Source organism: Macaca nemestrina, chromosome 17 (genome assembly GCF_043159975.1).
Source record: "Macaca nemestrina isolate mMacNem1 chromosome 17, mMacNem.hap1, whole genome shotgun sequence".
Lineage (NCBI taxonomy): Eukaryota > Metazoa > Chordata > Mammalia > Primates > Cercopithecidae > Macaca > Macaca nemestrina.
Window position 1 is genome coordinate 51,780,791 of NC_092141.1, and position 19,899 is coordinate 51,800,689.

The following is a 19,899-nucleotide window of genomic DNA, read 5'->3' on the forward strand; positions in this document are numbered from 1 at the left end:
AAAAACAACAGAGAGAGAAACAGAAATAGAGAAAGGAAGAAAGAGAGAGAGAGAAAGAAACCAAGGGTTGGGGACGTGCAGAGATGTGCTATGTGTTGGCAAGTAGAAGCCTGTTTGGAATACTCTAAAAGCCCATCTGGGCAGCACCGACTTTCCTGACACAAATAGGCCCACGAGATTCCAAGGCAGGTTATGGCTCGAAAAAGAAATCCCACTTCAAGTTTGCAAACACTACCCCTGGACTTGTTTTAAAAGCAGAAAGATACCAAACAGGGCTCATCCTCCAGAGCTTTCCATTATGCAAGCCGGACCTGTCTCGTTTAATTATTTCCAATCCCTCTCCCTAGGCAGGGTGGGGCTGGGTGATGGACAAATCCCCCTTACTGCTTTAAATCAGTCTGGAAGAGAGAAGTGCTGTAACGTACACAGTCATCAACACACTTGGCTATTCTTTAGACCCAGCCAGAAGGAATCCATCCCCAGCGGACAATACCAGAAAGGGCCATGGGGGAGGCCTTTTCAAAACCAACCTGGAAGGGCAGCTCAGAGTCACTCAGAATGCAAGGCTGGGCTGGAGGAAGCTGGCTTTCTCTTTGTTGCACGATCTCTTATCCAGGCAGAAATTAATACCAGAGACAAGAACATCTCCATGTTGAGGCTGAATAAAGGTCATGGCCCTCATCCCAGAAAGTAGTTCACAAAGGTCACACCTGGGGACAGGGTCATAGCTGCCCATCACCCTGGGCAAACCAACAGCACAGAACCTTCAGCCTGGCCAGTAGGCGGCTGTGCCTTTGTACCCACGGCAAACACGTCAGCCATAGTGGGAGGAACAAGTGACGGAGCTTAGCAAGGGCACCGTGTCTTCTCAGGACGCCTCAGCAGCTCTCTCCCACGTCAGCCCTTCAGCAGGGAAGACCCAGACCTGTGCAGGAGGGGACTGTTCCAGACCTGGGCTCCCATGCAATGTCCACAATTACTCAAAGATGCAGGACGCAGCCTCCTTGAACCTGCCGTTTCCACAGGAGCCAGAGGAGGGTGGTATACACAAAAGCCAACAAGGGTCAGCCCCACTAAGGCAACAGGGCCGTCTAAGGAATGTGTCATCCCCAGCAAGAACCCATTCTCAAGGCACCATCTCCCTTCACCCACTAGAAAGAGGCCAAATTAAACACATCACCCATGGTGACATGTCCTATCTGTCTGTCTGACTCTCTCTATCATACACACACCTTCTCACACTCCGTTTCCTGGCTGCTGGGGGCTCTTGGGTTGGTCCCAGTCTGTTCCAGAAGCAGAACCCAGGGGATAATTTTACTGCTGTCTCCACAGACATTCAAGTCAGAGAATGCTGACAGGTACAGGCCTCGCATCTTTTCCAAGTCTCCTTGGGCATTTGACAGGGGAGGGTTCAGCTGCAAAGGGCCCCAGGGAGTCTCAGCTCTCAATGCATTTTCCAAACAGGCACAGAAGGGAGAAGCCCAGCACCAACCTGCCGGCCTCTAGCAGCTTCTGTGGGAGCTCCTGCCCTGAAAGTCAGAGCCCCACATCCCTCCCCAGCCATTGTTACCACCAGCTCCCAGCCCAGGCCCCACGTGGCAGCAAACGCCAACAAAACTGCTCTAAAAGGCCACTCTGTCTGCTCCTGCCAGCACGTGGGACATCACACCAAATGCAAGCCAGACCCTTCTACCTCAGCTTCTGCTGAATTTCACTTAAATGATGATGGCCAGGTTCAAGGACAAGGTTTTTGAGGACACAGCTGTAGCAGGGGCGGGGGCCACAGCAGCCTCTTCTTAGGACTGATGAGACTACTTCTGGCATGTGCCATCCAACCCCATCCAGCGCTTACCTTGCCAAACTGCTCGAAATATTGCTTTACATCTTCCACTACTGTGTTCGCAGATAACCCACCTACAAATATTTTCTTTGTTCTTGTGACCATCTGCAAGAAATGACAAGAGAAAGGCATGGGTTAACCAGGTTATCTAAAGCAGTGCTCAAGAGGCTGCCGAAAGAAACCGCTTTCCACATTTCTCTAGGAAGGCAATTTTAGATATATTCAAGCTGCACGACGCGGGCGTTTAGATGTCTAAGGATGCTAGAGACAGTCACTCTGCATATCTCAGGCATTCAGATGGCAACCTAAAAGTTTGAGTTTCATACAGACACAGAGACTACAGAACCTCATTGGCCACAACACACAACTTCATTCTGATGGACTAGCAAAAAGAGAAAAATCACATGTCAAGCTATTTTAAAGCTAAGAGACGTGAATAAAACAGACCTAAATGCATAAAAACTGCTGCCCAGAAACTATCCACAAAACCTGTCAATAAGAAATGCACATGATTCAAAACTACGCGCAGACTGTCTACGCTGAGCTGTTTGAGTTAGGTGCTGGTATACATCTGTAACCAACACAGACGCTGACCTCGCAGCCTGAGGACCACCCTGCAAGCTCTGTCCAGGATTCCTCCTCTTGATTTCCTGTGATTCACCCTGATTCACCCTGCACCCAGTCAAGCCCAGCTAATCCCCAGATCCCTACACCTTTGTTCCTGCAGGTCCTTCTCCTTGGGGTGCCTCTCCACTCCTAAACCTAACTACGGCAAATTGTAACCTTCCTCCAGGATCCAGCACATTTCTCCAAAACTCAAAATAGTTATTTATCATTCCAGCCAGGAGCTAGTCCACCCTTTTCTGAAACCTCCTAACAGTGCCTCTATATCCCTGTCTTAGCACTCACTGCTCTCCACCTTGTGTGAAGTTACTTCCTCCTCCAGACAATAAGCTCTTGACTCCTCTACAAATCCTCCACCAGGCCAGGCACAGCATCAGGCACATAGAAGCCAACACTGAGTGTTGTGTGGATGCACGTGTGAAAAAAATGTGGCCACATTTCCGAATACCACCAGCTTCAAAGCCAAAGGAGTAGGAAGCTCAATGACATGAACTGCTCAGAGTGGGAACCAAAATCTTACATATAGGAGCCAAAAATCAAGAAAATAAATTTCTTTCTTTCTAAAGATTGAGTTTAGGCTATGTGCCATTTTATTTTTACTGTCACAATAAAAAAAAAAAAAAGGAGAATGACATTAACTGTTCAGAGTGGGAAGACAAAATCTTACACGCAGGAACCCAAATCAAGAAAATAAATTTCGTTCTAAAGACTGAGTGTAGGCTATGTGCCATTTTAGTTTTATGGTCACAATACAAAATTGTAGAATTTGATGGGTGAGGGTCTGACCAGTTTGTTGGCATATAATCAACACACAATGTCATCTGTGTCTACTGCAACTCGATGTGATGTAGGATGCTGAAGCACAGGAGCCATGGCTGCCTGGGTCAGTCATCACGGAGGCTCCTGGCACATCCGCTGAGTGAATGAGTGAACCAACCCACCTCAACAGGAGCCTGAGGTTAGTGACACCAGGGGGCACAGTGGTTACTGGCAGACTGTGCTGTAGGGTATTGGAAATTCAGCTCCTGGGTCTAACTCTGGGTGTGACCCTGCATGAGATGCTGGGCCAGGGCTCCAAGGTCCCACCTAATGCCCAATTCCAATGAATCCATGAACATCACAGCCATGATGTAGAGAGGCTGGCAGACTTCAGGGAGCTCTTGCTTTAGCTTAGTAGCTCCCACAGAAGACACAGGCCACCACAGCCTGCTGGTTGACTCCAAATTTAAATATCCTTGTCATGGACCTTCCATAGAGGACGTTGTTCTAACAACTCAGTATACCACCTACTCCCTACTTCCTCCTACCTATTAGAATGAAGCAGTGGCTTGCTCATGTGTTTAAAGCTGGGATTGACTGTTTTTTCACCTCTTTTCAGATGAATGAGGGATTAGATGAGATAGTGCATGTGAAAAACTCTATGAAGATCCCACCACTGTGCACAGCACTGAGCTCCAAGTACCTCTCATGACCTGGTAGGCCTCTTATGCTCACTCATTATTGTCCATCTCCCTTCTCACCCATTCCTTAAGTCTCCCTGGTAAATCAAGGTCACTTGAATGGCAAAATTCCATCAAGCCCTTTCCAGATTTAAATTTCTCCCTACAGTCATGAATCACCAAATTTTACTAAGCTAACTTTCCTAATGTATTCATTCAACAGATACATTAAGTGCAAGGTGCTGGAGCTTACATTCTAATAGAATGTGGAATGTAATCCACTATAAAACGAAGATATAATGATTAGCCTACCATACAAGGTTCCTGTTAGGAGTAAATTAAGTAACATACGCCCAAGTGTCTAGCAGGGCACTGTGTAGTCACTAAATAAATGGCCACTGTAACTGAATCCAAAGTCAGTTACTAGATTCATCTGTCAAGCTCAGAACTAAACACGCAGCGAAAAGACACATTACACAAAAATGTGCCTTTGAAAGGGCATCTCTTACTGCCCTAATGTCTTCCACTATAATTTCAAAAACACCTTCCTGCATCTCTACGTGCTTTTAGATGGGCAAAGATTCCCAACAGTTTAATTGTAGATTTTTCATTCCTTTTTTTCCCTTACCCCAGCCAAGTAATTAAATATCTGTAAAGAAACACTCATGTGATCTACCAACATGTACTAGAGTTCTCAACTTGAAGACACTCTAGAGAGCCATACTATAACCTGAACCCCACGGTCTCATTTATACACTGTTGAGAGTCGGGCGGGTATACAGCAGTCCTGTCTATATTCCAAACGTTCATGTGGACCCAGAGAATTCAACAAACAACATGTCTTCATTCCAAATAACAGAAGTCAACAGATTGTTCATTCCCCAGTAACTGGTGAAACGAAAATATCTCTTCGTACACCCTCCACCGTTGCCTTTAGCCATAAACCTGCCTAGGCAGAGCCCTAAACATGGAGGCAGCCATCCAGCTATAAATCTACACAGTCCCCAAAAAGCCTTTAAAATACTTTTTTTAAAAAAAGAAGGATGAGAAATTCCAGGTCCCAGACAATGCACCAAAATGTCCAAGTTACTAAAACATCCTCCTCCTCAGCAAACACTGAAAGAAACTGTTTTAATCAAAACCTTCCAAACGTGAAAAGGCCAGTGGAAACATGGGCAACCCTTGGTTAGCTGCTCACCAGTGTCTCGGCTTTAGGAGAAGGGAGCACAGCTGCAGGGGCAACAGGGCTGTGCGCAGTGACCTCTCCCGCCAGGGGCGTGCTGGGGGAAATGGAAGTGATTTACTTTGAGAATCCTGCCAGCATGACTGCCAAATGCACTGTGGCCTGCTCCACAATTTGCATTCTGGTGAGGGACAAGGGAGGCAGAGGACCCCAGAGTCACACATTCTTCTCTCGGTTTCCTTGCCATCTCCATGGCTACTGAGGAGGGCAGGAAGGGGATGAGGCCGGGATGTTGTGTCCTGACTCTCTGTGGGACTAAATGGAGGTCCTCGAATTCCCATCAATACTATGCAAGGTTTCTATGGACACATGAGGGTGCACGCACATGTATATGCACACGCATGGGTGTGTGTTTGGATCAACTCCAGTCCCACTCCTTGAGTCTTGGCCTCTATTTGCCTAAGGAATCATTCAGTATCCCCGTAACTTTAACCCTGGATACAGTGAGCTGGACAAGGTTCCTAGGACCCCGGGCTCTATATTCCTTTTGGGTTATTAAAAAAAAAAAAAAAATCCTCTTTACCCACTGAAGACAGAGCCACCTGTTTTCCTCCTATGATCAGCCCTTCAGGTAGCTGTTTCCTAGCCTGCAGCCTTAACACCAGTAGAGTACCCATACAGGGTACAAGGAAGCAGCCACTGCATCCCAAAATGCTCAGATGGCCCCACTCAGCTCCACAGTGAACTGAGATGGAGAGCCACCCATCTGTTTCAGGGAGCTCAGTCCAAAATCCATTAGGAAACTGATCTTAAATTTCCTTTGCTTAGAGTTTCTAGTGGAGAGGTTGCAGATAACATTTGGGTATGTGAGTGCTTCCCACCATTAGAGACACCAGATACCTACCCGACAGCCTTGCACCATGTGGGGACAGCCCCCTCTCCCAGCAGGCACCCCTCCTTTTATGGTTTAAGGTGTCACTCTGGGAAGCAGGAGGTGTGCACGTGTGCGTGTGCGCGCTCTTGCCCGTGTGCACAAAGGGCAGTGGGGAGTGCTCAGGCTCTCACAAATCATTGCTGGAAAGTTCCGCATCTAGACCTGTAATTTAACTAAACACCGCTGCTCTCCACATACCCCTTGGCTCCATAAAGAAAACCCCAGCACCCATTCCAGTTCGGAAAATTGCTGTTTACACGTAAGAACTGGCCAAAGCCAGTACTAACCAGAGCTGCAAAGAGCACTCCACCTTCCTGCCTCTAAACAGAGAGCTGGCTTTTTAAGTTTAAAAAATTCCCTTTAAAAAAATGTGTTTCCATCAGAAATGGTCACTAGGAACGGGGCCACTGTTTGTATTTTTGTAAAATAGGATAAAGCAAATGGGGTGCGTGTGTGTGTATGTGTGTGTGTGTGTTGTGTGTGCTATGTGTGTTTTGTGTGTGTGTTGAAGGCAGAGTGGGGTAAGGGGAGGTTAGAAAAGAGAAACTACTTTTAAAAATGAGATTAAAGGGAAAACTTAATTCCAACAGCACTGGCCTAAAGATACTCGTTATCACACAAGGAAAACAAAAACAAAACAAACACCAAAAAAACACAAATATTTCTTAATCCGAACAAATACATGAAAAGGCAGGAAATGGCTCTGGAGAGCCTTAAATGAGTATGAGAGAGGCCCACAGAAATTAAATCAGCTCTGGCTATTATCATGTTCCTTAAAAGAGTTCAAATTTCCCATGATGAAAAAATGTAAGCCATCTTCACTCCCCAAGAACACAAGCTTGTCTACAGATGATGCCTCATCTGTGGGAACCCCAAGGAGGAGAAAGCCCAGGAAAGGTGTTAAAATGCTAGCAGTGGGTAGGATGCTGCAAACCTTCTAGTTCATCCTCCCCACTGTGCAGATGGAAAAGTCAAGTCCCAGTGAGATGACTCGTGTGCTAGTTAAAGGCAAGGCAGCTAGTTAGGAGGACAGCTTTCCCAGGCTCAGACAAGTGCTCTGTCTGTTACCCCATCCTGTCCAGTGACATTGAAGAACGAAAGTGCTCACAACATTCAGAATCCAGGATGAAATCCTATGTATCTGCCAATATGGCAGTCTTCTCCCATCAGTCTGCATTTGAGAACTAAGTCCAATCTTTGCATGGCAGACCCTCAAGCAGGGCTGCCTGAGATCACAGAACTCCTCTAAACTCCAAGGCTCCACTCCCCAAGGTGTTTCATTTAAGGGACCTGCCCTCTAAAATCCCTACTTCTCCCCATGTTTTTCCCATCCTCCCTCACCCTCACAACCGCCAATACTACCATTCTTGCCACCACCAACTCCACCACCATCATCCTCGGGGCCACCCTCCTGCCAACTTCATCACTACCATAACTGCTATCACCATCACATCTGAATCCAGTGGCAAACTGACTTAGCTTGCAAAATCAGAACACAGTTCAGGTACTGGGGCATCTTCTCCAAGTGTTTCAAGGATCACATGTGGAAAAGAGACTGGGGTGGATCAAATAGAGTCCCTCCAAAATTCATGTCCACCCAGAATTTCAGAAAGTGACCTTATGTGGAAACAGGGTCTTTACAGATGTAATTAGTTAAGAATTTTGAGACGAAGTCATCCTGGACATAGGGTAAGCCCTAAATCCAATAATGGGTGTCATTCCAAGAAGAGGACAAACAGACACAGAAAGAAGGTGGCCATGTGCAGATGAAGGCAGAGCCTCGAGTGACGGGTCTGCAAACCAAGAATTGCTGGCCACCAGTGGAAGCCAGGAGAGAGGTATGGGACAGTTTTTCCCACAGAGCCCCCACAGGGAACCAGTCCTGCTGACACCTTGATTTCAGACTTCTGGACTCCTGAACTATAATAGACTATATTTCTATTTCTTCTTCCTTTTTTTTTTTTTTTTTTTTTCTTTTTGAGACGGACTCTTCCTCTGTCGCCCAGGCCCAGGCTGGAGTGCAGTAGCGCGATCTCGGCTCACTGCAAGCTCTGCCTCCCGGGTTCATGCCATTCTCCTGCCTCAGCCTCCCAAGTAGCTGGGACTACAGGCGTCCGCCACCACGCCCGCCTAATTTTTTGTATTTTTAGTAGAGACGGGGTTTCAGCGTGTTAGCCAGGATGGTCTTGATCTCCTGACCTCGTGATCCTCCCACCTCGACCTCCCAAAGTGCTGGGATTACAGGCATAAGCCACTCCACCTGGCCTACTTCTAGTTCTTAAACCAATCAGTGTGTGGTAATTTGTTACAGCTGTCCCACAAAACTAATACAGAGATCTATCTGGCATAAGCCCAAGGACACCAGTGCCTTGACCTCACCTTTTTTTGGTGACAGCAGAGCCAGAGTCCACATGCAAACTCTATCAATTATGGAGGAGGAAGGCATCACACCCACCCAAACAAGGCAAGTCACCGGCAGAGGCCACGGGGAGTACATCTCTGCCTTAAATGGTCAAATGACACCTGTCTTGAGGTGAGGAATGGGAAGGACAAGGCCACCTGTAAGGAGAAGCAACCCAAAAGTGACACGAGGATTCAAGTTCCTCTGATAAAACACATGATGAAAGTAAGGCCAGGGTTTATACAAGGGCAGGCTCCTGCCTAATAAAATCTGAGCCATTGAGATATGCTTTTCCCCTATGGAAAAGCCCTTTTCCTGGTGTCTGCTTCCATGCCTAGAATTCTCTGCCCTCACTATAGATCATCTGTGGGCCAGGCCTGAGCTATGCCTTTCCCATGAGGTGCCTGATTTAGTCCTTATGTCAATCTTACGACAGGTCCCAGCCACTCTTCCACAGATAAGGAAACCAAGGCTCAGAAATGTTAAGCATCCAAAATCAAACAGCACTATGGAGTGACAAATAGAGAATCCAAATCTTGCCCTTCCTATCCACTGCTCTAACACCTTCATTTGCTACTGTGTCATCTTCTTTCTTTCCATAAGAAAAACACAATTGGAAAAAGGGGAGGACTGAGGGCACCATGAGGAGCAGGTATGTCTTCACCTTTTCTAATTTTGCAGCAAAGATGCAAAAATGACAAGCCAGATCTTCCTGGTGAAAATTTTAAATGGTGCAGCTACTTTGAGAACAGTCTGGCAGCTCCACAAATGATTAAACATAGCGTTACCAGGCTGGGCATGGTGGCTCCCACCTGTAATCCCAGCACTTTGGGAGGCCAAGGCAGGTGGATCACCTGAGGTCAGGAGTTTGAGAACAGCCCAGCCAACATGGCAAAACCCCATCTCTACTAAAACTACAAACGTTAGCTGGGCATGGTGGTGCATGTCTGTAATCCCAGCTACTCAGGAGGCTGAGGCAGGAGAATCACTTGAACCCGGGAGGCGGAGGTTACAGCGAGCCAAGATCGCACCATTGCACTCCAGCCTGGGTGACAAGAGTGAAACTACATCTCAAAAATAAAAAATAAATAAATAAATGAATATAGCATTACCATATGATCCAGCAATTCTGCTCCTTAGTATATGCCCAAGATAAATTAAAACCTATGTCCACCCAAAAACTTTTATACAAGTGTTCATGGCAGCAATAGCCAAAAAATGGAACAACCCAAATATCCATCAACAGACAAATGGATAAACAAAATGTGATACATCCATAGAATATTATTCAACTGTAAAAAAGAATGAGGTACTGACACATGCTGCAGCATGGATGAACCTCGAAAGCGTTATGCCAAGTGAAAGCAGCAAGACACAGAACACCACATATCACAGGCTGGGTATCCCTTATCTGAAATGCTTGGAACCAGAAGTGTTCCAGATTTCAAATGTTTTTGGATTTTGGAATATTTGCATTATACTCAATAGTTCAGCATCTCTAATTCAAAAATCCAAAATCTGAAATGCTCCAATGAGCATTTCCCTTGAGCACCATGACAGCACTCAAAACGTTTCAGATTTTTAAGCATTCTGGATTTTGGATTTTCAGATTAGGGATCTTCAACCTGTATTTGATTCCATCCTTATGAAAGTCCATAATAGGGAAATCTGTAGAGACAGGTAAATTAGTGGTTGCACAGAGCTGGGGGACAGGAAGGGAGTGATGGCTAAAGGGTATGTGGTTTCTTTTTGAGGTAATAAAAACGCTCTAAAATTGACTGTGGTGATGGGTGCACATATCTGTAAATATACTAAAATCTATTGAATGGCACCATTTTAAATGAATGAATTATATAGTATTTGAATTATATCTAAATAAAGCTGTCAAAAAAATGACAGGCCAGAGAGATCCCTAAGCCAAGAGTCTGAATGCAAAAATGACTTAAAATAAACCCACGTGTCCAAGAAAGTGTGCCTGCCCACCATTCCCACCGCTTCATCCCTCATCTAATTCTACAGGCCTCAGGTCACCCACAGTTGACCACCGGAAAAAGGTATAACAATATTTGATGTTGCTGATTGCTAAAATTAATTTAACTTCAGAGGAAACTAATTACAAATATAACCCCAAATGTTTCTCCAAGCTCTCCCTCGCTGTATATAGCTATTAGCCAGAGAGCACCAGGGTTCAAGCTACAATTTGGCATTCCCTCTAAATAGCCTTAAAATTGGAAGGAAAAAAATAGCCCTTGTCTATATGGAGCTGGAATATAATTTCCACACAATTATACAACATAGGGCACAACGTTACCTCTGATCAAAACAACAGAAACTCACCTACAGGAGAATGTGATCTTGTAATGAAATGATCAGGATGCTTCAGCTGGGGGCTGAGGTTCCCCACCCTCATCTCACAGCTCTCTACCTGGCTCCCTCCCAGGCTAATTTAAAAAATACTACTTCCTCTTATCCTAGGGAAAAAGCCACAGCCACAGGGGTGACCTGTCCACAGATTAGTATCAGAGAGTAATATCCTAAACAGTAGCACTGAGCCCTACTGGGGACTGGGGGAGGTAACAGACAAAGGTAGAGAGATGAGGGCTGCCTTGGAAAGCACAGGAAATTAAGGATCATGATCCCTGCATCAACCGCTGTGGAGCGAGGTGGCTGGCGAGCTGTCATTGGGATCCCAGGCATCCAGGCTGCTCTGCGTCCCCAGGCGGTTTCTCCATCACTCCATCCCTCTGGGAACCCGTGCCCCCCAGTGCTCACCACAGGGCGATTCAGACCCACTATAGGGAAGACCCCAAAGACTTTCTCAAGTGTTTGAATGATTACCAATACACTGATGCAATTAAAACCCATAATCTTTTACAACAGTGGTATTAAGCAAAATTAAGAAACCTTCACTGTCGTTGAATCTGCGAGGAAGTCATGCATTTCTTTTTTTTTTTTTTTTTTGAGACGGAGTCTGGCTCTGTCATCCAGGCTGGAGTGCAGTGGCCGGATCTCAGCTCGCTGCAAGCTCTGCCTCCCGGGTTTACGCCATTCTCCTGCCTCAGCCTCCCGAGTAGCTGGGACTACAGGCGCCCGCCGCCTCGCCCGGCTAGTTTTTTTTTTTGTATTTTTTAGTAGAGACAGGGTTTCACCGTGTTAGCCAGGATGGTCTCGATCTCCTGACCTCGTGATCCGCCCATCTCGGCCTCCCAAAGTGCTGGGATTACAGGCTTGAGCCACCGCGCCCGGCCGAAGTCATGCATTTCTGCATAACAAAAGAGGCCCCTCTAAAGCCCCAGCATGGGAAAGGCAGTCAAAGCAGATTCTTAATAAACCTCAGAAAGAGGGGGGAAAGAAAGAGCCAGACGGGATGGCGGGGCTGGTATGAACTCAGTCTTTTCCATCTGTGCCTGTCACTCCAGCAGCGGGAGCCCGAGTCGCCCACCCAGGGTGGAATTCTTCTGAAGATGCATAGATGACTCACGGTGAGGGGCAGGGCCCTAGAAATGATGGCATGATGGTCTCAGGGCCCCATGACTAAAGCACAGGCCCAAGGTCATTCTGCCTACAGAAATGATACAAATACAACAATAATAGGAAGTTTGCATTTTCAAGCACATCTATGTCTACTGAGACATGCTAAATAACTGACCCTGGTTTCTCAGATGAGGTTGGGTCAAGTCTCTTAACAGTTCTGAGCCTCACTTTCTCCGTTCTGTAAAACAGGCCTAGGACCCTGGCTGAAATAACACAAGCTGAAACAACAAATGTGAAATTGTAACCCTGAGAACACCATCCACACAAGGGTTCTGTCTCCTCCAGCGCAAACCTTTCTCCCAGCTTCTCCTCCTGGCTGGAATCTCCTCAGTGCCTATTTCCAGGCGAGAAATGCCTGAGGCTCTTCACACCGGCTGTGCTCAGGGTAAAAGAAGCCATACCACGTCCAGGCTGCAGGATTTAGGAACACACAACCTTGGTGATAAGCTCAGAGCTCCCAAATTGCTCTTTTCCCAAAACATTTCTGTTTATCTCGATAGCAACTACCAGGGAAAATGGTTTCTACACAAAAGTTGAGCATCTCAAAGTTCCCTGTAAACAGAAGTAAACAGCCACCCGCTGATCTATCATCTTGGGGAACCTCTGAGTCCTTCACCATGACATTTGGGAAATATCACAGACAGGCTGAGAAACCATGTTAGTAGGAAGGGCCAAGACTACAGACCCTCGGATACACGACAACTTAAGGAAAACCAAGCTTCAGAGGGAAGCCAGACCAAGAGAGGATTTCCAGAGCCCATCCCTCCAGTAAACTGGGAGTCACCTGCCAGTACAAGGCCTGTTCTCATCAGCAACAATCTGACCTGCTCTTCTTAGGAGAGAATGTATAAAAACTTTGCTGGTAGGCAGGTTCTAAAGCCACGTTAACCCCATCCCCCAAACCCTCCAGTTGATTTCATGAAAAGAACAAATGGCGGCCTCAACCCTTAGCCTTGATTACCTTCATTACCATATTTCAGATGTACATGGCAATCAGTTTCTGATGAGCAAGTTTTACCTAATCCACACACTGACACTCCTGTAGTGCAGAGGTTTTCAATTCTGGCTGCACATTCGCATGGCCTTGGTGCAGGGGTGGGGGTCGTTAAAACTTACTGATACCTGGGCCCCACCCTCAGGGATCTCATTAGTTCAAGGCGAGGCCTGGGCATCAGTATTTTTAAACACTCCGCAGAACATTCTAATATGCAGCCAGAGCTCTGTAAGAAGCTGCTTCTGCCATCTAACGGGAAAAATGGCAAGGATGGAGGCCTCAACAAAAGCCAAGTTTTTTGAGACAGGGTCTCACTCTGTCGCCCAGGCCAGAGGCCAGTGGCATGATTATAGCTCGCTGCAGCCTTAACTCCTGAGCTCCGGTAATCCTCCCATCTCAGCCTCCTGAGCAGAAGAGACTACAAGCACACACCACCACATCTGGCTTTTTTTTTTTTTTTTTTTTTCCGTAAAGACAGGGTCTGGCTATGTTACCCAGGCTGGTCTCCAGCTCCTGGCTTCAAGTGATCCTCCTGCCTCAGCCTCCCAAAGGGCTGGGATTACAGGATTAAACCACCATGCCTGACCTTCAGATTCTTTTTCATTAAAACCCTCCCTGAGCACGAGGGGTGAAGAGCCACAGAAGAGGAGAAGGAGCTGGGATTTGAACGAGAAACTGCTGGGCTTGAGTCCTAGCTGGGTAATTTTAGGCAAACTATGCATCAAGTGGGGGCAATACCTATATGTCACAGAGCTGCTGTAAGCATCAAATTATTTTACTGCACCTGGCACACAGTAGGTGTTGAAAAAAGGTTTCCCGAGTCCTGAGAAAGACCAAGAGGGTAAGAAAAGAAACGGCAGTGGAGTGTCTCCAGTGGCAAGCCATGTTCATTAATCCACTCTCTCATCAAACCTGTTGTAAGGACCCACTATGTGCCAAGCACTGCATGAGACCTCATCTCTGCTCCAAAGATGCTTACATTCAAGTAAGAGCCTGTGTTATTTCTAGCACAGTAGAGCTGTAAGAGCACAGGGCTGGGCATGACCTGCATCTTAAAGGTTAGCAGGGGAGAGCCAGGAAGAAAAGGGAGAAGGGCCTATGGAGCCTGTCTGGCAGAAGGACTGTTAGTGGTCCCAAAAGACTGCAGCACAAGACATTGTGGGATGCAAGGAGGATAGGCCAGGCCCAACGGGAAGGCTGAATCTCTGTGGGGTTTAAACAGGAGAGTGACTTTTCAATCCAGCTATTGAAAAGAAGAGCAGGGGGGCCGGGCGCAGTGCCTCACACCTGTAATCCCAGCACTTTGGGAGGCTGAGGTGGGTGGATCATAAGGTCAAGAGTTCGAGACCAGCCTGGCCAATACGGTGAAACCCTGTCTCTACTAAAAATACAAAAATCAGCTGGGTGTGGTAGCGCATGCCTATGGTCCCAGCTACTTGGGAGGCTGAGGCAGAAGAATTGCTTGAATCTGGGAGGCAGAGGTTGCAGTGAGCTGAGATCGCACCACTGCACTCCAGCCTGGGTGACAGAGTGAGACTCCGTATCAAAAAAAAAAAAAAGAAGAAGAGCAGGGGCCAGGCACGGTAGCTCACACCTGTAATCTCAGCACTCTGGGAGACTGAGGCAGGTGGATCACTTGAGATCAGGAGTTTGAGACCAGCCTGGCCAACACGGTGAAACCCCATCTCTACTAAAAATACAAAAATTAGCCAGGCATGGTGGTGCACATTTGTAATCCCAGCTACTCGGGAGGCTGAGGCATGAGAATCGCTTGAACCCAGGAGGCAGAGGTTGCAGTGAGCCAAGCTGGCGCCATTGCACTCCAGCCTGGGTGACAAAGGGAGACATCTCCAAAAAAGAAAAAACAAGAGCAGGGCCACCGGGTGAGGAGGCTGGGTGATCTTAACACTTAGATGTTGACAAGGAAGTGGAGAAAAAGGCATGAACCAGGAGCAAGACACCTGGACAGCAGTCCTAAGCAACCCACATGCGGGCTGGGATTAGCTCCCCCACCAGCAGGTCCCTTCTTGCCCAGCTATTCTACTGTTCCAGAAACACCCCAGGAGCAGGAGAGCAAGTGGGGGCAGGTGGGGAAGCGATAAGCACATTGCACCCTGGGCACAGTGGTCTTTGGAAACACACTCAGCCATCTGTTAAGTCATAAATTATACCTATCAAGAAAAAAAGTCAAATTCCCCCCAGCACAGATATGCTGATCTGGCCCCTTCCATCCTCCACAAGTAACTTCCTTTGAGGGAAAAGGGGGAAACCCAAAGAAGGGCTTGTAGTAAAAGAGAGAGGCCAAAATCATCATGAGCAAGTCTCTCTGCCTTTTATTGAATATCTCACCCTCTAAAGATGGAAGATGATTTTTCTAAACCCAGGAGGGCCATAGAGGCTGAAAAGAGCACCAGATTTGAAGATTTTGGAATGGGAAGGCCAGGTTCCAATCCCAGTGCCCTGAGCAGGCTGAAAGATAGAGTGGAAAGAGGACAAACTCAGGCAACCCGATCCTGTCATGCATTTTACTAGGTGATCACTACAAGTGACTAAGCTTCTCTAAACTTGTCGCTTCTTCTACAAAATGGGAGTAAAAGAGATAACACACGAAACATGCTTATTTGGAATGGACTGGAATGACAGGTACACAATTAAGTCCCTCTTCCCCCTCCCCACCACCTTCCCTTCCCCACTAGTGACTTCACCTCTGTCTGTTCATCTGTGAATGGGGATCAAACCTTCCCTGCCTGCTTCATAGGCTAAACAACAGAAGGAAAAGCACTTGGAAAAGTCATGACACACACTCTGTAAATTAAATACTAATTATTATGAATTCTACTACCCTTGATTTCTCAGACACCACCCTGAATCAATCCATCTCCAGCCCATCAACTTCCAATGGTTAGAGATGCTCCAGCAAAAATGATATGCTATCTCAGCACAAGGCAGTGTCTCTATCTGCCTTAACCTAGGTAGCTCCTGTAAAGAGTAACAGACTGTTGCACATTAGGAAGATCACTCTCTATGAGATAAAGCTAGCCATGCCTCGGAGGTAATATTTCTCTGCTGCACCAATATCCTAATCCATCCGTGCTCTCCACATGCCAGGAACATATTTCTATAAATCCTCACATAAAAGAAAACTTATTTTCCAGAGGGATAAACAGAAGAGAAAAGGAAACAACAGTCGCAGCAAAAATATCACCAATCAAACAGAACTCAGTCCACCAGGAACTTTACTAAATGTGTAGTGTTACAGATGTTTCATAGCCATGATGTCTGTTCTATTTAAAACGCTTGCACTAGGCCAACCAAACAATGAAAAAGAAAAAAGGAAAAGATATATTCCCCAATGCACCCAACCCAGCTAACTGGTCTGGGCTGGCTGTTTATTGAGGCAAAGAGGCAACTGGGGACCTGTAGCTGTCGGCCAGAACATGGAGGGCTCATTTTGTAGTTCACCCTGGAGGGCTGTCAAATCAGACACATGGCCCAGCAAATGCCATGTGGCTGTCTCTGAAGGGCACTTCTGCCTGGAAGCCCAGGGTCTTCTAAGGGGAAATTGCCCTGCACCTGGCAAGCACTTAACAAAATCTGGTTCCCTTCCCTCTAGGAAGAAAAATCTGTACTGTTAAACCTCATTTGTCCAACAACACTTAATCATTCCCTCCACAAACATTTGTTGAGTGTCTGCCACATACAAGGTACTGGGCTAGGGACTCATAGTCAAATCAGCTGCCATCAGGATGCCCCTCAGAAAGTGTGCTTCATAAGGGAGGGCTGTGGTCAATGCACCCTCCAGCATGGAAGCCTCAGAAGGGAGGGCCGTGGTCAATGCACCCTCCAGCATGGAAGCTTCAGAAGGGAGGGCCACGGTCAATGTCCCCTCCAGAATGGAAGCTTCAGAAGGGAGGGCCATGGTCAATGTCCCCTCTAGCATGGAAGCTTCAGAAGAGAGGGCCGTGGTCAGTATCCCCTCCAGAATGGAAGCTTCAGAAGGGAGGGCCATGGTCAATGTCCCCTCCAGAATGGAAGCTTCAGAAGGGAGGGTCGTGGTCAATGTCCCCTCCAGAATGGAAGCTTCAGAAGGGAGGGTCGTGGTCAATGTCCCCTCCAGAACAGTAGTTTCAGAAGGGAGGGCTGTGGTCAATATCCCCTCCAGCATGGAAGCTTCAGAAGGGAGGGCCATGGTCAATGCACCCTCCAGAATGGAAGCTTCAGAAGAGTCGTGGTCAATACACCCTCTAGAATGGAAGTTAAGGACTTGCATCTGTTTGGTGCACCCCTGTATTCCTAGTGCCTAAAAGAATGCCTAGCACATGGTACGCATTCAATAAATATGGGTTGGACAAATGCAGGATGAATGTTCCCTGCTCTGAATTACTCTGTGGATATTCTAGGTTCTTGGACACCCTACTTGTTTTCTCTCTTTCCCCTCAGGTAATCCCAAACACTCCTTGCTGCTAAGCTGGGCACAAGCACTAAGAAGATAAAAACCTTTGTTCCTACAAAGAACAGCTGGCCAAAGTTCTGTTCAGCAGCCACTGAGGACCCAAGCAGAAAGTGCCACAATCAGAGGATGATGTTAGAAGATGAAGTTAGAACATCAGAAGATGAAGTTAGATGAAGTCAGACAAACCCTTCCAGGCTACTTGGACACGTACAGCTGGTGATTCGGTAGGGGCATCTTTATATATAAAAAAAGACCATTGGTGAGTCCTAACAAGAAATCAGTCAAAGGGGCAAGTAAAATAGGGAAGGGCCAGAAACCACCAGCATTCATAGATTCTAAGACAATTTCCATTGCCTGTACTACCTACCCCTGATGGATTCCAATCGACATCAACCATTAATGAGCACCTAACAGGCAGTGGGATCCCAAACTGCATGATTTCGTTCTGTGCCTTGAAGATCTCCCAGAGGCCTAACACACACCATGGCATGGGTGTGCAAAAGAGACAGGCATAATAAAATGGTTACCCGAAGCTGCTAAATTTGAGGAACGCAACACAGCAACAATAACTGTAACACAGAAGTCAGGCCAGTCAGGGAAATATGATGAACTCTGTCAGCAGAGTCAGGGCAGGTTTGAAAGAGGAGATGCTTGGCTAGGGTTTGAAATGATGAGCAGCAGGAGTTTTTTGTTTGTTTGTTTTTGTTTTTTGAGACAGAGTTCTGCTCTTGTTGCCCAGGGTGGGGTGCAATGACACTATCTCAGCTCACTGCAACCTCCAACTCCTGGGTTCAAGTGATTGTCCTGCCTCAGCCTCCCGAGTAGCTGGGATTACAGGCGTGTGCCACCAGGACTGACTGATTTTTTGTATTTTTAGTAGAGATGGGGTTTCACCATGTTGGCCAGGCTGGTCTCGAATGAGCAGGAGCTTTTCAGGAAGACAAGAGAGAAGGGCAGACAGAATCACAGCAGCATAGAATATCATTGCTTGTTTCAGGCACTAAACTTTTGGATTGCTAGACATCAAGTGAAAATGAGGGTCTGAGGGGAGATGAGGATGGAGACATGAAAAAGGGTTATATCACAAGGAGTCTTGCAGATCACAACAAAGAAGATTGGACTTCATCCTGTAGACAAAGGGTAACCATTTTAAGCTGGGGAATAACATAACCAGCTTTGGGTTTTAGATAGGTTATTCTGTAGAGGATGGATCTGAGAGGTTGAAAATAGAGCCTATAAGGACAGTTAGGAGCTTATCATAATAGTTCAAGATGAAGGGACCCCGAACTAAAGCAAGAATCATTTGCATAACAAAGAGGGAAAAGATTTAAAAGAGTGTAGGAGACAAAATTATCAGGATTGGGTAAATGGCCAAAGGCAGAAAGGAGGGAGAGGGAGGGGTCTTGAGTTTACTGGGTGGCTGATGGCGGTGTCACCAATTGAGATAGGCGATGCAGAAGCAGCAGGCTTGCAGAGGAAAGATAAATGTGTTCACTTGGAGTATGTTAAATTTTCAGTGTCTATAGGACAATCTGTGTATCTGCTCTGGAACTCAAGAGAAAGATCAGACTAAATTCACCAATATCTAGTGGCCACTGAAATCATGGGAGTGGATGCGATGATGGGGTAGAGTAAAAGCAAGGACAAGAACAGTTTCAGGAGTAAGCCAGCATCTTTTGGAAACCCAAAGCACCACCCCACTGAACTACGGGAGGAGCAAGAAAAACCGCTTTGCCAATTGTGGCACATCGTTCCTTGGTCTCTGTCCCTCCCCTTGAGTCTGAGGGAGCTTCTGACTACTTCAACCAACAGAGGACAGCAGAAGGGATGAACATGAATTTCAATGCTGAGTCATAGAAAGATGCTGCAGCTTCCAGCTTGTTCACTGAACACTTACACTCAGAACCCTGAGCCACCAAGCAAGAAGTCGCACTCCTCTGAAGCCGCCCTATTGTAAGGAAGCCCAACCACATAGACAGACCACATGTAGGAGCTCCATTCTTTGAATCATCCCAGTTCAGGAGCCAAACATATGAGTGAACAAGCCTTCAGATAATTCCAGCCCGTTGCTATCATGTCTCCCCTTAATTTCAAGTCTTCCCACCTGAGGTCCTACACAGGGTGAAAAAGAAACCAGCTGTCCCTGCTATGTCCTATCCAAATTTCTGACCTGAGACTCCAAGAGCATAATAAAATGGTTACCTGAAGCTGCTAAATTTGAAGGTAATTTGTTCCACAGCAACAATAACTATAACACAGAAGTTAGACCATTTCAAATAGAAAGGAAGGGTCAACGGTGTTCAATATCACAAAGATGTTTAGTAGGATGAAGAGTCAGTTTTCAGTTTCACTGGATCCAGATCTCAGCCACATACTTCCCATGATGGATCTGGGTGCTTGCTGGGCCAGCAGTCTATGTGCAGCTATCAGCAAACTCTGAGCTGCCATGTGAGCAACTCTCCCAGACAGGCCCACGGGTACACCAAGCCGTGGACTG

The 19,899-nt window shown here is 46.7% G+C and overlaps 1 protein-coding gene across 11 annotated transcripts in view; it reads right to left on the bottom strand.

The window, feature by feature from the left end:
• LOC105476798 (musashi RNA binding protein 2) overlaps positions 1-19,899 on the bottom strand; it is a 432,533-nt gene that overhangs the window by 283,368 nt on the left and 129,266 nt on the right. For all 11 annotated transcript variants that reach the window (XR_984257.3, XR_984258.3, XM_011733001.3 and 8 more), the window contains exon 6: positions 1,853-1,945. Coding sequence is in view for 9 of the 11 variants with exons in the window: in XM_011733001.3 (XP_011731303.1) it covers positions 1,853-1,945 (93 nt within the window). In the remaining 2 variants the exon portion in view is untranslated. The remainder of the gene's footprint in view (positions 1-1,852; positions 1,946-19,899) is intronic.